We start from the raw sequence: 16,248 nt of genomic DNA on the forward strand, positions 1-16,248 counted from the left end.
CTGTTCCATCTTAATTTTTATCCCTCCAGTCTCTACCCATATCAGCAATTCTTTTGATGACTCTTGCTTTAGCAAATTTCATGTTTGTTACTAACCATCTCCTTTACACTACAAATACAAATTCAGCATGGTGGCACAGCAGTTAGCACTGATGCCTCACGTCGTCAGGACCCTGGTTCATTTCCGCTGAGAGTCCTTGAGGAGTATAGAGAAAGTAGGAAGGAACTTAAATACTTCCGTTGCAAGCAATTAAATAACTAACTTCACAAACTAAATCAAAGGAAAAGATTTAATAAAGAAACTGAATTGCACCAAGAACCTGGGCCACACACTGTCACCAATCCATATCTACTTTACATACCGGGTCAGCTGACCACCACATTATTTTGCCATTGGTTACATTGTCCACTGGGTCAGCTGACCCTCACAGCATGTTACCATTGGTTACATTATAACAAAAAGGAGCCATGAAATGTATTTAGCAAACAGGGTCAAGGAAAATCCCAAGTCTCTCGATGCATATGTTGGGGGCAAGAGGGTAGGAAGAGAAAGAGTAGGCCCACTCAAGGACAGTAGAGGGCAGTTATGTGAGGAGCCATAGGAAGTGAGTAAGATCCTTAATGAGTATTTTGTGTGTCGGTAGTTACCAAAGAGAAGGATATGACAGATGTTGAGGTCAGGGATCGGTGTGTGAACACTCTAGAAAATGTCAGTATGTTGAAGGAGGAAGAGTTGGGTATCCTAAATTGCATTAAGGTAGACAAGCCCCCAGGGCCAAATGGGACCTATCCTAGGTTAGTATGGGAGGCAAGAGAAGAAATAGCTGAGGATCTTCACATCCTGTTTGACCACAGCCGAGGTTCTGTCGTTCTCTCCTTTAAGAAAGGAAGCAGAGTAATCCTGGAAATTATAGGCCGGCAAGCCTGATGTCCGTGGTGGGGAAGCTTTTAGAACAGGTATTGAGGGACACTAAATGCACATTTGGAAGAAAATGTACTAGTTAGTGACAGGCACCATGGTTTTGAATGGGGAAAGTCATGTCTCTCAAATTTGATTTGAATTTTTTTGAAGAGATGACAAAAGAAAGTTGAGGGAAGGGCTGTGGATGTAGTATAAATGGATGTTAGTAAGGCATTTGACAAGGTCCCACGTGGCAGACTGGTATGAAAACTAAAATCGCATAGGATTCAGGGTGGGCGGGCTAGATGGAGGCTTGGTCATAGAGAGTAGCAGTGGAAGGATGTTTGTCAGAATGGAGATCTGTAGCTAGTGATATTCACAGGGATCAGTGCTGGTGCCTCTGTTTGTACTATATATAAGTAATTTGGAGGAAAAAGTGGGTGGTCTGATTAGTAAGTTTGCAGATGACAAGAAGATTGGTAGAGTTCTTAATAGTGTCCGGGATTGTCAGAGGATAACAGGATAGAGATAGATTGGAGATTTGGGCACAGAAATGGCAAATGGAGTTTAATCTGGACAAATGTGAGATGATGCATTTTGGAGGATCAAATTTAGGTCTGAATTATACTGTAAGCAGCAGAACCCTTAGGAACATTAACATACAGAGGGATCTGAGCATACCGATCCACACTTCCTTAGAAGGGATGACATAGTTGGCCAAGGTGATTAAGAAGGCACATGACATGCTTTCCTTTATCGGCTGAGGCATTGCATACAAGAGTTGGCAGCTCGTGTGGCAGTTATATAAAAACTTGGTTGGGCTGCATTTGGAGTATTACATGCAGTTCTGGTCACCACAGTAACAGAAGGATGTGAATGCTTTGGAAAGAATGCAAAGAAGGTTCACCGGGATGTTACCTGGTCCCATGGGTGTTGGCTATGAGGAAAGGTTGAGTGAACTAGGATTGTTTTCACTGGAAAGACGGAGACTGAGTGGAGACTTGATAGAAGTCTACAGCATTGAAAGGCATAGACAGGATGGATGGTCAGAGGCTTACTCCAGGATGGGCGTGTCAATTATAAGAGGGCACAGATTCACGGTGAGAGGGGGAAGTTTAAAGGAGATGTGCAGCAAAATTTTTTCACATGGAGTGGTGGGTGCCTGGAATGCGTGTCCAGAGGAGGTGGTGAAGCACATTTAAGAACCATCTGGATGGATACATAAATAGGGTGAGAATAGAGGGATACGGTCCGAGTAAGAGCAGAAGGGTTTTTTGAAGTATAGTTAGGGCATCTTGATTGTTACGGACTTGAAGGACTGAAGGGTTTGTTTTGTGTGCTGTATTTTTCTTTGTTCTTTGTTACCTGGTACTTTTGCCGAATACTGTTTGGTTAATGAGTTCTGCCACTGGAATCACTGTCTCCTTATTTCTCTATCAAGTCCTCTTGGACTTGGGTGCCTTGAGGAGAACAAAGCCAACTTTCCTGCTTTCTCCATGCAGCTGATATCCTGAATCCCTTGTGCTATTCTGGTAAATTTTCTGTGCACCCTCTCCAAGACACTTTCCCAAAATCTGTAGTCCATTTGCTGTTGGAAGATTTGTGGATTTACATTCCTTGGTTTTTCACTTTCTGCAGCTTCATTAAAACTGCACTTTTATATTGTCTCTGTATACCTTCTACCAAAATACTTCTCCATCACACTTTTGGCATTAAATGGCATCTGCCACGTGTATACGTATTTCATCAAGTCCCTCTGTCCTAATGAAGCCTGTGGCCATTGTCCTCACTGTCAACTACACTTCTGATTTTGTGTTTATGTACTAAATGAATGTATTCTGTTGATGTACCAATTTATTTGCAATTTATTATATTTAACCATATCTAGTACTGTGCTATGCAGCTAAGTGATACACTAAGGTTTGGATACCATTGTCCTATTTACTAACTTTGTAGAGGCAGAATATATAAGCTGAAATATGTACACAATTAATGCAAAACACTGGTAAATTTTTATTAATCCTCTTTTTTCAGATGTGCTAAATGACTTGTAACTACTTGGCTCTCCAGCGTCAGATTTGGGGGAGGTACCCCAAAGATGCACTGGGGAATCGACCTCAGGAGATCACGAATAAGCATTTGCACCACAATTGTCCAGAAGTATCAACTTCCCCTGGACAACTGCACTGCACAGGGAATCATCGGCCAAAGTGACTTTACGTCACTATTTTCAGTGTTATGCTGCTAATTACTCTGAAAAGTTAGAGGAAATAAAGCCTTCTAACTGTACTGTAACAATTTTAAATACCTGGATCTATCCTCACCCCACCCAACCTCTCTATCCCTATGTTCAACAAGCAACTCCTCCATCTCCCCAGATCTCATCCACTTAACCGTAGACACTCATCTGGCCTTTCATTTTCAATAGGACCTTTAAACTTTTATGGCAACTAGTACTATTAAAGAATGTCCCACTTCTTTGATCCTTTTACATTTCAAAACTGGGCCCCAATGATCTGTGTTACTTGAATCTCATCCAGTATCATTAAGGAAGGTCAGATGAGATAGGTACTGAAGAAATTTGGTGCAGGGTAAATAAGTGCGGAGTGGTAATCAGACCCTCGTTGCCACTCTGAGCAAGTTATGACCCCGTGTTTCACAAAAACAATGTGTACATATATCCTAAAATGGATACAATGTGATTGATTGATTTTTATTGAGTGTTTAAATGATTTACTTGGAAATTATCTGTTAGATAATGAATTCAGATATATTTAGAGTTCTAAACATTTTCAATTTCCAGCAAAAGAAGAGTGGAATACCAGAATCACTAAACTACGGAGAATGGTCGAAGAACTTTTCAGCAAGAAATATGGTACTTTAAACAAGTTTATTTTTGTTAAATTCATCTTTTGATTTCTTAGTTGTACTGACCATCACAAAATCAAAATGTCTAACTCTATAAAGGGCCCTTTTACTAATTTGATGCACGCATTGATCCTGATGTTAAGGGTTTGGAAAAGATGCAATTTATGGCAGTTTCATTGTTTTGCTTGCTTACAGCTGAAGCCATGGGACAGACACAAGCAATGATTGTACCCTATCGTAAATTTGAATCTCATCCAAAAGAACTGTATGTGGAGGGTTTACCTGACAACATTCCTTTCAGAAGCCCTTCTTGGTATGGTATTCCTAGGCTTGAGAAGATCCTACAAGCAGGTGATCGGGTTAAATTTGTTATTAAAAGGTTGGTTTAGTTTTTTTGTTTTTATTTAAGAAGCAACCTCAATTTTAGACTCCCCATTAGTTGAGCTTTATTTATTAAATGCTGTTTGGCTGACAGTTGCTGGAGAGTGATTAAAAACTGCACAGTTCACATCAAACATACATTAAGCTATGCTTCATTAAAATAGAATGAGGCGCAAGTGTGCGGGATGATCGTCGGGCAAGTCTTGCATGCCATTAAATTCTGTGCTTCGGAGTGGGCAGTCATTCTTAATTAGTAATTTGTGTACTAAATTATGAGAACCAAATGTGAAAGCTAATATCTATCCAGCAGCAGATTTATGCTTCAAAGTGCACGTATAAATTGTTCCGAGCAGTACTTGATGTACGTCCCAACTTGCTGTTTGCTAACTAGAATTTACATTGCATTATTAATTCTGGCTGTACTAATTCGTGATCATTAAACATCATGGGTGGAATGTTGCGATATCTTTTCAGTGTTGCTTTCAATGAGAAAACCAGCATGTAGCTCTCCAGCATGATTTCGGCCGTCGCACTGGCATGGTGGGCCTGATAGATCTGGCAGGGCATGTCGAAGAAGAGCAGTACAGCACATGAATAGGCCTTTCGGCTCACTAAGTCTGTGCAGACATAGATGCCCCTCTGATCTAATATTTTCTTGCTTCTACATGAACCATATCCTTTTATTCCCTGCCTATTCACGTATCTATTCAGATGCTTCTTGAATGTTATTACAAAATCTGCTTCCACCACCACATCTGGCAGGGCGTTACCACCCTCTGAAAAACTTTCCCCTTACATCTCTTCAACTTTCTCCGCCTCACTTTGAACCTATGCCTCTGAGTAATTAACCCTTAGACCCTGGGGAAAAAAACTCTATCCACTTTATCCAAGCCTGTCATACTCTTGTAAGCCTCTTTCAAGTCCCTCTCCCCCTGCTTCAGTACCTACCTTTGTATCCCTGGCTGGTTCCCCTCAATGGCTTCCCATTTTGCAATAGCTGTTGCAAGCCTCGCAACATGAGGAGCTCCCTAATGGGGGGATTGTATAGCAGGGAAACCCTTAAATGTGGGTGGGAACCTCATTGTGACATTGGCAAGGGAAGTCTGATTTTTCACCAGCATTAATATTTTCATCCATGGCAAACACTGATTTTGAATTGTACATGAACTAATTAAACTCTTCTGAAGCTGATGTAACTTTTAAAGGTTACTAGTAAACAACTTAGGTTTAAATGGGAAAATTAATTTTCCTTTCATTTCATTTGGTCTAAAAATCAATTTTTACTCTCCTAGATCAGAACTACTGGTTAATGACCAAAGTGAATCCAATGTACAGCGATTAAACTTAACAGGTAAGAGCCCTTTCTGTCTCCATACTGCCTTGGTATGAGCTATTTATGGGGGAGGTTAATCACGACTGCTATTTTTGACAGTCATCAATCATAACTCATTGCTTTCAAGTTAGCAGGTTATTTATTCAAGTCCAGCCCCACATTTGAATACTCACCCTTCAGTATTGCTTCCTTCTTATAGTTGTAATCTTGCTGGCTATTATTAATTGTTAACTGCATTTAGGTGACTGAGGTGCCTGAAGGAAGCAGATAGGACCTTATGAATTTATACATGTTAGGGTCCTTTTACATCACTACCTCATTTTGCTAACCACTATAGATGAGTGCGATTCCAAGGTTAACCATACATCTTTTGGGCTTTAACTTTAAGCCTTCAGTTATCGACATTAGTGCTATTCTGTCATGAATCAAAGATTTCAGCAAATTCTACATTTGGTTTTGCCGTTGCCTTCTAGATAAGTTGCATATTGCTAAATTAAAAATATTCTATGTTTCAGACTGGAGATGGCAGTAAGCTAGCAGAATTGGGAGAAGCAAAATGTTAGAATAATCCATTACATTCTTGTAGCCTGTATTGTAGCTGTAATTAAACTGACTAATAGATCTGCATGAATGTTAAGCGATCTGTTGCTGTTTTACACATTGTGTGCAAATTAACTACTACATCCAAACAGCTGTGGTTATACTGATATTTTCTTTGGTTATGAACCAATTTTGACGCGTGATGTGGCTATGAAAAGTGACATTCATTCATGTTCCTTCATTTTGTCTGTTTTTTCCATTCATTCTTTCTCATCTTAATAACTAAATCAGTGAAGAAGTATAAATGCTTTGGTTCCTTAAATAACTGACTTTTGGCTATTTATTATGAGCCAGGTGGTATTAAGTCCACTTAATTTCTCAATATAGTAATTACACATGAAGCACACTGACACTGTTTCACAACATAATCTTCTTGAATGTGATAATGTCATTTGATATTTGTAACTGTAGCTTTTTGTTGCTAATGATTATATTAATAACATGTCTTACCCATCTGTGCCATTTGCTGAGCAAATGGAGTGGTGGGTCACTTGTTTGCCTGAACTTGGGCTTTTGAGGAAATCCAGCTGCAGGTATTTGATGCTCTCCTGATATGTTTAATTATGCTTAATTAGATTGGATGATCAAATAGGAGCAATATAGTAATGTTTTTGAAGATTTGAGGTGGCTAAGATTATCCTTGGACAGGAATATGTGTGCTTTAATGAGTCATTTTACTCAACCATGTCTATTGTGGTGGAATTTAAAAGGAATGAACATCTGTGGCTTTGAGCTTTATATTTGCTGCTGGATTGTAAAAAGTCTGTGTTAACAGAGGGACATTCATTGGAATAACTTTAAAAGTAAAAGACATTGGAATGTCATGGTCCTTGTACCTACCTGGAATTGTGATTCAATCGAGTATGTGGAAGAGATATTTTGGGGGTGGGGAACAATGGTGAGTAACTTTTCTTACTGTTTACTTCGGTCTAGTAACTTTTGACTGTTGTTATCACCAATGCATGAGTGTTGGAAATTTTACAAAGGCAAACTCTAAATGTTTTGAATCTGTTTCTCCATTATTCTCTTTTACTATATCATAACTCAGTTAAGTTTACAGCTATGCCGCCCATTTCAACATAGGAATACTAAATCTAGCTCTGATTGCAAAGGTGTTAAGTTATCTGCCTGTGTAAAACATTAAAATTCAATAACACACAGTCTTAATTCTGAAGTTAAGAATTCAAAGAATCAATTTTGCATGAGAAATATAAGGAACTGATTTATAATGCTGCAAAAATTACCCGGTTATCGTGTACATATTGCATTTTTAGTAAAAATTTATTTAGATCGCGAATATGCTAACTAGAATTTCAAATTAGTAAATTAGAACTATGAAAGATTCTAATCCTAAATGTTTTATTCCTCTAAATGTTTTATTCCTCTAAATGTAGATATAGCTAAATGATGGAGTATCACGTTTATTTCAACCATCTTCCTCTTCAGTCTTCTGATGGAAATTTGATTTTTGAGTGATCCCAAGTGCTTATTTCTGTTTGATTTTTAAAAAAAAATTGACTTTAATGGACCATATCTTTCTCAACAGTCCAGTGGATTTTAGAACCGGATTCATTCAACTTGGGGCATTTTTGCCATCGTTTGCTTTATTCCAGTTGAAAAAATGCTGAAGTAATAAAGAAATGCTGTTACATTCATTTCAGGCTTTCTTGAAATTATTTTTGGACTCTAATTAGCTATGATTCCATGTCACTCTACAATAGCAACATTGATGAGTCTGTTTACTGCTTCAGGGATACAATTATATGCATTTGCAAATGAAAAATCTTTCAAGTTGACGTTTTGAAATGGCCCAAGAAACTTACTATTATGCCTGTATCAGCTTTATATTCCATGCTGGTTCATCTGTATTTTGCCGGCTCTATATGTGTCACTTTATTTTTGTATTTTCCTTACTGCATTGTACTTTCTGATTTATGCAGGTTCTGACCCTAACACTGATCATTTTAGGGACAGACTGATGCCATCTTTTGCTGATGCCTCAGGTACCACGCACTGTTTTTAATCAATGACACTTTCATGTTTCAGCACAAAAATGTCATTATCTGAACCTTGTCATACTTTATTCTGGTGCAACTTGAAAGGCAATGCATTATAAAAATGCTATAGTTGTGCACAACTAATGAGCATCACACACAAAGGAGTATTTAGAAAAATGAATCAAAGAACTCAAACAGCATGTGGTATCAGTCTGTTTCTAATATAATAAACATACATGAAATAAACTCAGTGCATATATTTTTATAAGATCCAAGTTTTGGATAATACCATTATTCATTCCTCCTCAGGAAGAAGAAACCAGTGTCTAAAGTTTAACATAGGTTGGAATCTGTAAGCCTGTGCCCTGGAATAAAATGTAACTGAACTAAGTGATCCAGCAGAACTAAAGCTAAAATCTACATGCAAGTTCATCATCCATTTTAGTTCTTGATACTTTCTTAACTTGAGCTTAAAATCACTTGTTACAAACTTAAAGATTCACATGACTCTGGTTAAAATATTCACTCAGTTGTGGCATTCAGTACAGCAGAGTGAATTTGTTTCAGATTTTAGTTTGAAACAAGTCTTTTCCTCTACTGCTTCTATATTTTAACAGCTAGTAGCATTATCTTAGGCATTTCAAAATTGAATTTAAAGAAAGAACCTGTTAACTATGCTAATATTAAAGTATAACTAAATTTCATAGATAACTGCCACTGTAGCTATGTTTTTCTCTTGCAGAAGCTGATTGCAGTATCTCTGAATTAAAGGGACAATGCTCTTGTGTATATTATGCTTTGAGCACATTTTGCATTAAAGACTATATTTAAATACGTTATAGCACTACCAAAACATTCTCCGTTTTACTTTATCAGTTCTACATGTACTTATTATACTTAAAACATTGAATACGTTTGACATGGTCATAGGCTTAACTCATCTGCCCAAGTTTTTAACTTTTTCCTGTTAAGTCTTGTTGGATTCAACCCTTTGGTGTTACCTAAGCTATATTTTAAGCAGTAGAGAAGGCACTAATTGAAGCTTTGATTTGTTGTTCTTTGCTCATTGTGTTATAACATCTCATCCAAAGCTTGTAGACTTTCCCATTTTATTTTTATGGGTTAACTCATGAACTTGACCCTATTTAGAAATGGGTCCAATCTGTTGTGTTGTGAAAAATCTAGATGAGCCATTTGGAGGAGTAGCATGGATGACATTTTTCTTATTAGTGTATTATGGGTATGATTACATCACTGCACCTCAGTATGCAACTAAGTACTGCATGTGGTACAATATAACTGTTTGCTGAATAGCCACGCTAATATGAAAGCAATGATTTACATAATTGAATATAGTTCATGATTTCCTCCAATAAGATACCTGGGGTAATTTCTTGGGAATTTGTGACAAGAGTTCAGTATTGCCTATTTTTAAAATTTCCATTTTCATTCTATCACCGAGAAACCTCAATTAGTATTGAACTTCCATCTTGCCAAGGGTAAAGTTGATTTCAGAGGGGTGTTGCATTATTTAACTAGACTTATCGCACTACATGTTAGTATTATATTATTATTCAGTATCGATAGTTAAAACAACATGTGTTCAGTATCAATATTTAAAGCAATATATAAAAGCAAATTACTGAGGATATTGGAATCTGAAACCAAAAGAGAGAATGCTGGAAAATCTCAGCAGGTCTGGCAGCATCTGTAAGGAGAGAAAAGAGCTGATGTTTTGAGTCCAGATGATCCTTTATCAAAGCTAAAAGGCATAGAAAGGCTCAGAATGGCTTTTAGCTTTGACAAAGGGCCATATGGACTTGAAACAACAGCTCTTTTCTCTCCTTACAGATGCTACCAGACCTGCTGAGATTTTCCACTGTTTTCTCTTTTTGGTTAAAGCAATATAGTTCCAAAGATAACTAATAGATCCTCCTCCTTCAGGTACCATAACCTAAGAGGGCATTGGCGACCACAAATTTCCATTGGATTGGCCCAAGATTATGCTTGGCAAAGTACTGCAGTGTTTTGCTGTTGCCTTCTGCAATATCTGACCAGGAAATGCTGCCACTGTTACCACCTGTCATTTGCATGTTGGGAGGATTTGCAGGCTGGTAATCAACCATTTCAATGACTTGATAATCACATCCTTAAGTGGGGCTACAGCAACCCACGTGCAATTACAGATGCACATGTGCAGTACACACTTCCTGCTGTTTGGGGTGGGAGGAAGAAGATGGGGGAGCCTATTGACTTTTTTCATTATTTCAGTTGCAGTACACCACCAGGTACAAAGCTTTTAATCTTTAAATCACAGCTAAGTGACGATTCGGGGCCGCAACCCTGCGTACAAGGATCTTTACATGGATAAACAAATTCACGGAAGAAGGTGCCTCGAAAGGCAGGACCTTGCTGTGTTTAATTTGATTCTACTGATCTATCAGTTAGGTGCAGTGGTCTTCTGGTACAGTGGTAGCTTCCCTATCTGTGGGCCAGAATTTACTTGGCACAGTAGCTCCTGGTCCTTATCAACAATTCTGTTCTGACTTTTAAGACTTTGAAATGTTCTGTTATTTAGAACAAGAATTGCAGAATAATCTTCAACGCAAAGATTACATCGCCACTTAAGTAAACTTTTTGTAGTCTGTTGTTCAAGTAGTCATTGGTAAGCTTTCAGTGTTGATTTCAAAGCTTGGATTTAAAGAAAAAAAGGCCTTCCTCATGTAGCAAGTTAATTGCTGTAATGGATAGTTCTAATTGCTGCTTTGGCGCTTGTTCCTTCTCTGACACATGCCTATTGCGGGCTTTTGTTTCTTGTCTCATTTTTCCTTTCTTTGTTTATTAATGGTACCTTAAATATACTTCCTGTATTTCTTATGCTTCAATTTAACCTTTTCAGGAATTGGTCAAAACTTCCCAAAACCGTCACGCAACTTTCTAAACCCCATGTCTTGACATTCACACTTAAATATGCGTTCTTCTCCATTTTAAAGCTTCAGTGGCAGTCTGGCATCAATTTATTTTGCTGGAAGTAAAATTCTAATTAAGTCATTCATCGCAAATGCGGAAGTATCTGAAAATATGCTAATCAAAAGGCCCTGAATCTAATGTTTCCTACAAAATTGTAATGCTCAGTTTTAAGTCTACTACATTTTTTTTGTACATTCAGTTTGAGAGAGTGTTAGTACCTGGCTTTGATTTTATTGGCACTTCTGTCTCGAGACACAAGTACAGGAAAGCTTGTACCATGTCTTTCTCAGTAAGAAGTCTTACAACACCAGGTTAAAGTCCAACAGAACTATTTGGAATCTCAAGTTTTCGGAGTGCTACTCCTTCCTCAGGTGAGTGATCGTTGACCTGATGAAGGAACAGTGCTCTGAAAGCTCATGATTCTAAATAAACCTGTTAGACTTTAATGTGGTGTTAAGACTTCTTACTGTGCCTACCCCGGCCCACTGCTGGCATCTTCACATCTTGGTTGTCTCAATATTTCAGTTCTGTAGAGCTTTCCTTTATCTTGTAGCTCCACCTGTTTATCTCCACAGGATTTGCAATTTAAATACCATTATTTTGTAAAGAAACAAATTGTATCAAATTTTGCAGAATCCATCCTACCTGGCCTTCACAAAAGCTAAGTACTGTTCAGCAAGTCGGACAGCATATATGGCGAGAAGCAGAGTTTAGAGTAAAGTTAAAGTTCGTTTATTAGTCGCAAGTAAGGCTTACGTTACACTGCAATTAAATTACTGTGAAATTCCCCTAGAAATATTTTGGGTCAAGATGAGCATGAACTCTGAAAACAGAAGTTCTGATCAGTTTGCCTGCATAGCCTTTACGTGGCATAACTTGCATTAAACTTATTTAGAACTTTGAAAATGACATCGTCAGCTGTCTTTCGATTAGAGGATGGGATGGCGTTTATTCAGAGTTTAAGTTTCTGCCGTGGATATTCTTACGCAGTTGATTCTCGACCACAGATATTGGAGCACACAGGACAGGAAGCTCTATGAGGCAGTGAAATCCTGAGTGCAGGATCAACGTTGTTTTCTTTACTTGCTGCTCTGCCTCATCATTAAAACATTTTAACTTGAAGCATCGTGCAGGTTGATGGACAGCTTGTCACCATTCTGAATGATTAGTAGGAAGCTCTACACAGGCATTGAAGTGTTCAGCATTGACGATGAAAACTTGTGTGTCTTTGAAGTGTTTTCATTGTTGTTTGTCGCTCCCTAGAATGTTGGCTGTTTAAAAGCTGAGAAAATTAGACTTGGCAAGCAGACAGTTTTGCAGCTTCCAGGTGGAGTATTTGGTCCAATGAAGATGAGTGATTTTGCAGGAGTTTTTCCTGAATGCTTGTGGAACTAGCTGATCCAGTGTTGGTTTTCCTCATCAGTGGTAGACTTTTAAGAGAGGTGGCTGTCAACTAATCGAAAGTGCTAAACTTGTTCTACGGTTTCTCCTTCAACGTGTATGCGAGGTGTAATATTTGGTTGACCAGGTATAGACTGATACGAATTTTTGTGTTGACAACATTCATGATGGACAAAGTTTGGTGTGAGAATTGAAACTGAGAGGATGGACAGTGACAGTGCATCCATCTCCATCAGTTGCTGCTTTGTGGTTGAGAGGCTTGTGTGTTCTGATAATCCCTTTAATGATGCTATTTGGACGTGCTTTCCTCCTGGTAGAGGCCCCACATGTCAGAAAGTTGGGAATGAAGTGCCGCACACAGCCCTGAAAGTTGTCAATGACAAAACAGGTGACGGAAGATAGTGTCTCATTGGCTGCTAAGATAAAAGAAGGCCACAGTGACGAGGTGGTCCCAGTCATAACGGTTTGAGCACACACTGAAAATTACAGTATGTGCCTGGCTTAGTAATCCATTTTCAGTTTACATTGAGAAGCAGCTGGTAGCTGTCATACTCTTTGGAATTAACTCAGCGAGGCCCATGAGATTGGCTACCAACTGCGAGAGGACAAAGCAATGTCATTGAAAGCATCAGCCCGAATACAACAGTGCGCTTTATTATTGGCTGCCTACAACTATCATTTGGACCATTGACCAGGAGGCTGAGTTGTCAATGCAGATGCTTTGAGTAGGCTACCTTTATTCCCAATTCCACTGTCCCCATAGATCAGCTAGCCCCGTCTCTCCGTCATTCGTAATTTGGACCTCAAGAGTCCAAATTGTACACTGTGGGTGAAGCTGTGGCTACTCCTTTGCTTCCTGGGGAATGGCGCGAACAAGAGTTGGATGAACCAGACCTGGCACTGAAATGCTGCAAGAGAGCAGGGAGGCGTGTGAGCTGCTGAGGTTCCTCAGACTTGGTGGGGGGGTTGGGGATTGACCCAGGAGGTTAGCCTCTTGGAGTATGAGCTCCCTGATCGAAGCAGTGATTGCCTACTCAATCATGGAGTTTCGCCTGTGTACATTATGACGAGTATCGGGTCTGCTGACACTCCGGACTCTGACTTTGTACCAGAAGCACTGCGAGTGGAGACAAGTACGTAAATGAAGAAAATCTGGTGGTAGGACTTCAACCTCTGAGCAGTTGTTTCACTCTTCCTACCTTTTATAACTAGAACTGCTTCCAAGTGGTCTGCTTCAGGCTGTTTTATTAAAGCAGTTCTATTTTTCTCTGCAATGTGCTGGATCTGGTCGCTAGGTTTGCCTTTGCAAGTCATCTGTAGTCTTTCAGGATTAATCATCCTCAGTCATCCGCTTCTGACTTAACTTTGTAACATTATGCTATGTTGTCGATTTATTATAAATGTTAAATTTCTTCTTTATTACTCTAACTGATCTGGGTTTTCTCAATTTTTGAGTTCTGAATTTAACATTTACCCTAGAACCACATATCAAGGTTAAAATGTTCGATGTCAAAAATCTGACTCTTTAATACTTTACTGCTGATGGAGCTTATATTTGGTGCGTCTAGCATCTTATTGTTGATTAAATCAAAAATAATACTTAGGAGGAATTTTTTAAAAAATTACTCAGTCTTTCCAGGGTTAATGACCAGGCCTCGCAGCAAAATATTTTGTTGGCAGCAATATTTTTCTACAGTGTGGGAATAAGTTATCCTTTGCTTGATGGAAAACGCAGTTAAAATAAATTTTGAGTCCAGACAAAAGCAATAATGAGAAAAATGTGGTCAGCTGGCCATTACCAACTGATGACCAGTGCTCTGTTTATAAATCATCTAACATATCAGTGCAAGTCAAAATTATTCTGGAATGAGTGTCATGTGTAAATTACTTTATTGCTCCAAGAGCATGTAAGCAGTTTGGCTGGGTAAAATCTGTCTGACCTTGCAAATAAAGCCATAATCCTGAACTGAACCAACCAGTGTGTTGTCTTACTGAGTTATATGAACAGTCAACAATGAATGTTGCTTTGAACTTTAGAGCAAGAAATTTGGGTAGATTCAAAGGCTTTCAATAGTCATTCAAGTTCCAGTAATTTGTAAAACATTTTGCTTCATGAACACTTTCTTTCCTTGTTTTTGCTTAGTCTTTGGACCATGATCGTTTAGCTGTTTTAAGGAGTCAGACTTGAGTGGATCATCATTTGTTTTCCTTATGATATTTTCTTTGAACTCAACAATCTAATACTTGAGCCAAAGTAGCCATATGGAAAACTTTGAACAGAACAGTTTCTTTTAATAAGTAACATGGCTCATTTAATAGAGTGATAAATTGATAGTCCCCGGTAGCACCTGAAAGACAAGAAATTTGCATATATATAAATAAAATATCATTGAAATGAAGTGCAACTGCATCAGCTTCTTATTTGTAAGAAGGAACAAAGTTTTTAGCTGTAACTCAAATAACAGACTATCCAGGTATGTATCAAAAATCTATCGTATATACTTTGCAGGTAATCATGGAGTTCACGATCTTAGAATCCAGATCAACATGCACTAAAAATAATAAATTACAGGACATAATCACAAAGAATAGCTCAATTGGGTCATGTTAAATATTCATGAAGTATTGAGACAGACTGATATTACTTAACTGAAATGTGAACTCTGTACACCAAGGATTATGCCTTAGAGGCTTTGTTCGATACGTACAGAAAATGTTTAGATAATTGATGTTGTTTCTGCTGTGCATGGTAAAATTCATGTACCATGTGGTGCGTCACTCTTTGAGCTTTGTCACATTGATAGCAGTTACAGAAATTTTCTGAGAAGTATCGGACAGAGTCCACCAGTTGCAAATCATAGCTCGTGTTAATAAAAGTAGATGTTCATTACTTTAAAATAGTTTACTTACCTATTAGCACTAACAGCGAGCATCTATAGTGTGTCTAATAGTTTTGACCTGATTATTTTTAAATAGTAAAGTGCGCCCTGTGGTCTAATACTGCTAAAACATGTTATCGATCCCTGTGCTCATGCCACTTTGTGAAATGCTCAGTAGTGTAACTGTAGTTGTTACATTTCATTTAATGACCATCATTCATTGTATGTTATTTGCTGTATTGAATATAGATCCAAAGATGTTTGTGCCTTATAGAGGATATATTGTCACATTTACTGTATTTATGTACTTGTTTTTAAGTTGAACCTTTTTAATAAGTAGTTGGAAGTATTTACGAGGGGAAGAAAATTAATGCACCACGTTAAATTATTTCAGGGAAAGAAGATTGGAATATCAGGATTACTAAATTAAGAAAACAGGTTGAGGAGATATTTAACACAAAGTTTGGTAAGCTGTCTTTCTGTAATGCTAATTTTTGAAATTAAGACGGAAAAGCTTTGTGGCATAATTGTTGCTTTTGTCTGCAGCTGAAGCTCTGAACCTTCCAGAACCAGTGAAGGTTCCATATCCGTTATTTGAATCCAACCCACAGCATCTCTATGTGGAAGGGTTGCCAGATGGAATTCCTTTCAGAAGCCCCACATGGTTTGGAATACCAAGATTGGAAAGGATCATTCGAGGGAGCGCAAAAGTTAAATTTTTTGTGAAAAAGTAAGGCCCTCTTTTGATTTAGTATGTTTTTTTTGTCTGATGTCATATAACGAGAGAGCTTTAATCTAAGTAACGAAGTGGGGGTTGGTGGAGGTGGAGGATATGGTTAATTCAAGAGAAGGGACACCGCAAAAAGCAGAATAGTGATAGGGGTAGTTGTAACCAGAGTGCGGTCGGAAAGGACAGAGT

At 38.3% G+C, this 16,248-nt stretch overlaps 1 protein-coding gene across 6 annotated transcripts in view; it reads left to right on the plus strand.

Annotated features, from left to right (window-relative positions):
* Positions 1 to 16,248, plus strand: part of gtf2ird1 (GTF2I repeat domain containing 1) — a 130,267-nt gene that overhangs the window by 90,182 nt on the left and 23,837 nt on the right. For 5 of the 6 annotated variants that reach the window (XM_080210594.1, XM_080210600.1, XM_080210596.1 and 2 more), the window contains 6 exons: positions 3,704 to 3,775; positions 3,964 to 4,147; positions 5,442 to 5,500; positions 8,023 to 8,085; positions 15,724 to 15,795; positions 15,876 to 16,059. In XM_080210594.1, the coding sequence (XP_080066720.1) occupies positions 3,704 to 3,775; positions 3,964 to 4,147; positions 5,442 to 5,500; positions 8,023 to 8,085; positions 15,724 to 15,795; positions 15,876 to 16,059 (634 nt within the window). The remainder of the gene's footprint in view (positions 1 to 3,703; positions 3,776 to 3,963; positions 4,148 to 5,441; positions 5,501 to 8,022; positions 8,086 to 15,723; positions 15,796 to 15,875; positions 16,060 to 16,248) is intronic. The other variant, XM_080210597.1, reaches the window with a different exon arrangement.

The sequence above is a fragment of the Carcharhinus amblyrhynchos genome, chromosome 23 (assembly GCF_965287045.1).
Source record: "Carcharhinus amblyrhynchos chromosome 23, sCarAmb.v2.hapA, whole genome shotgun sequence".
NCBI classification, from domain to species: Eukaryota; Metazoa; Chordata; class Chondrichthyes; order Carcharhiniformes; family Carcharhinidae; genus Carcharhinus; species Carcharhinus amblyrhynchos.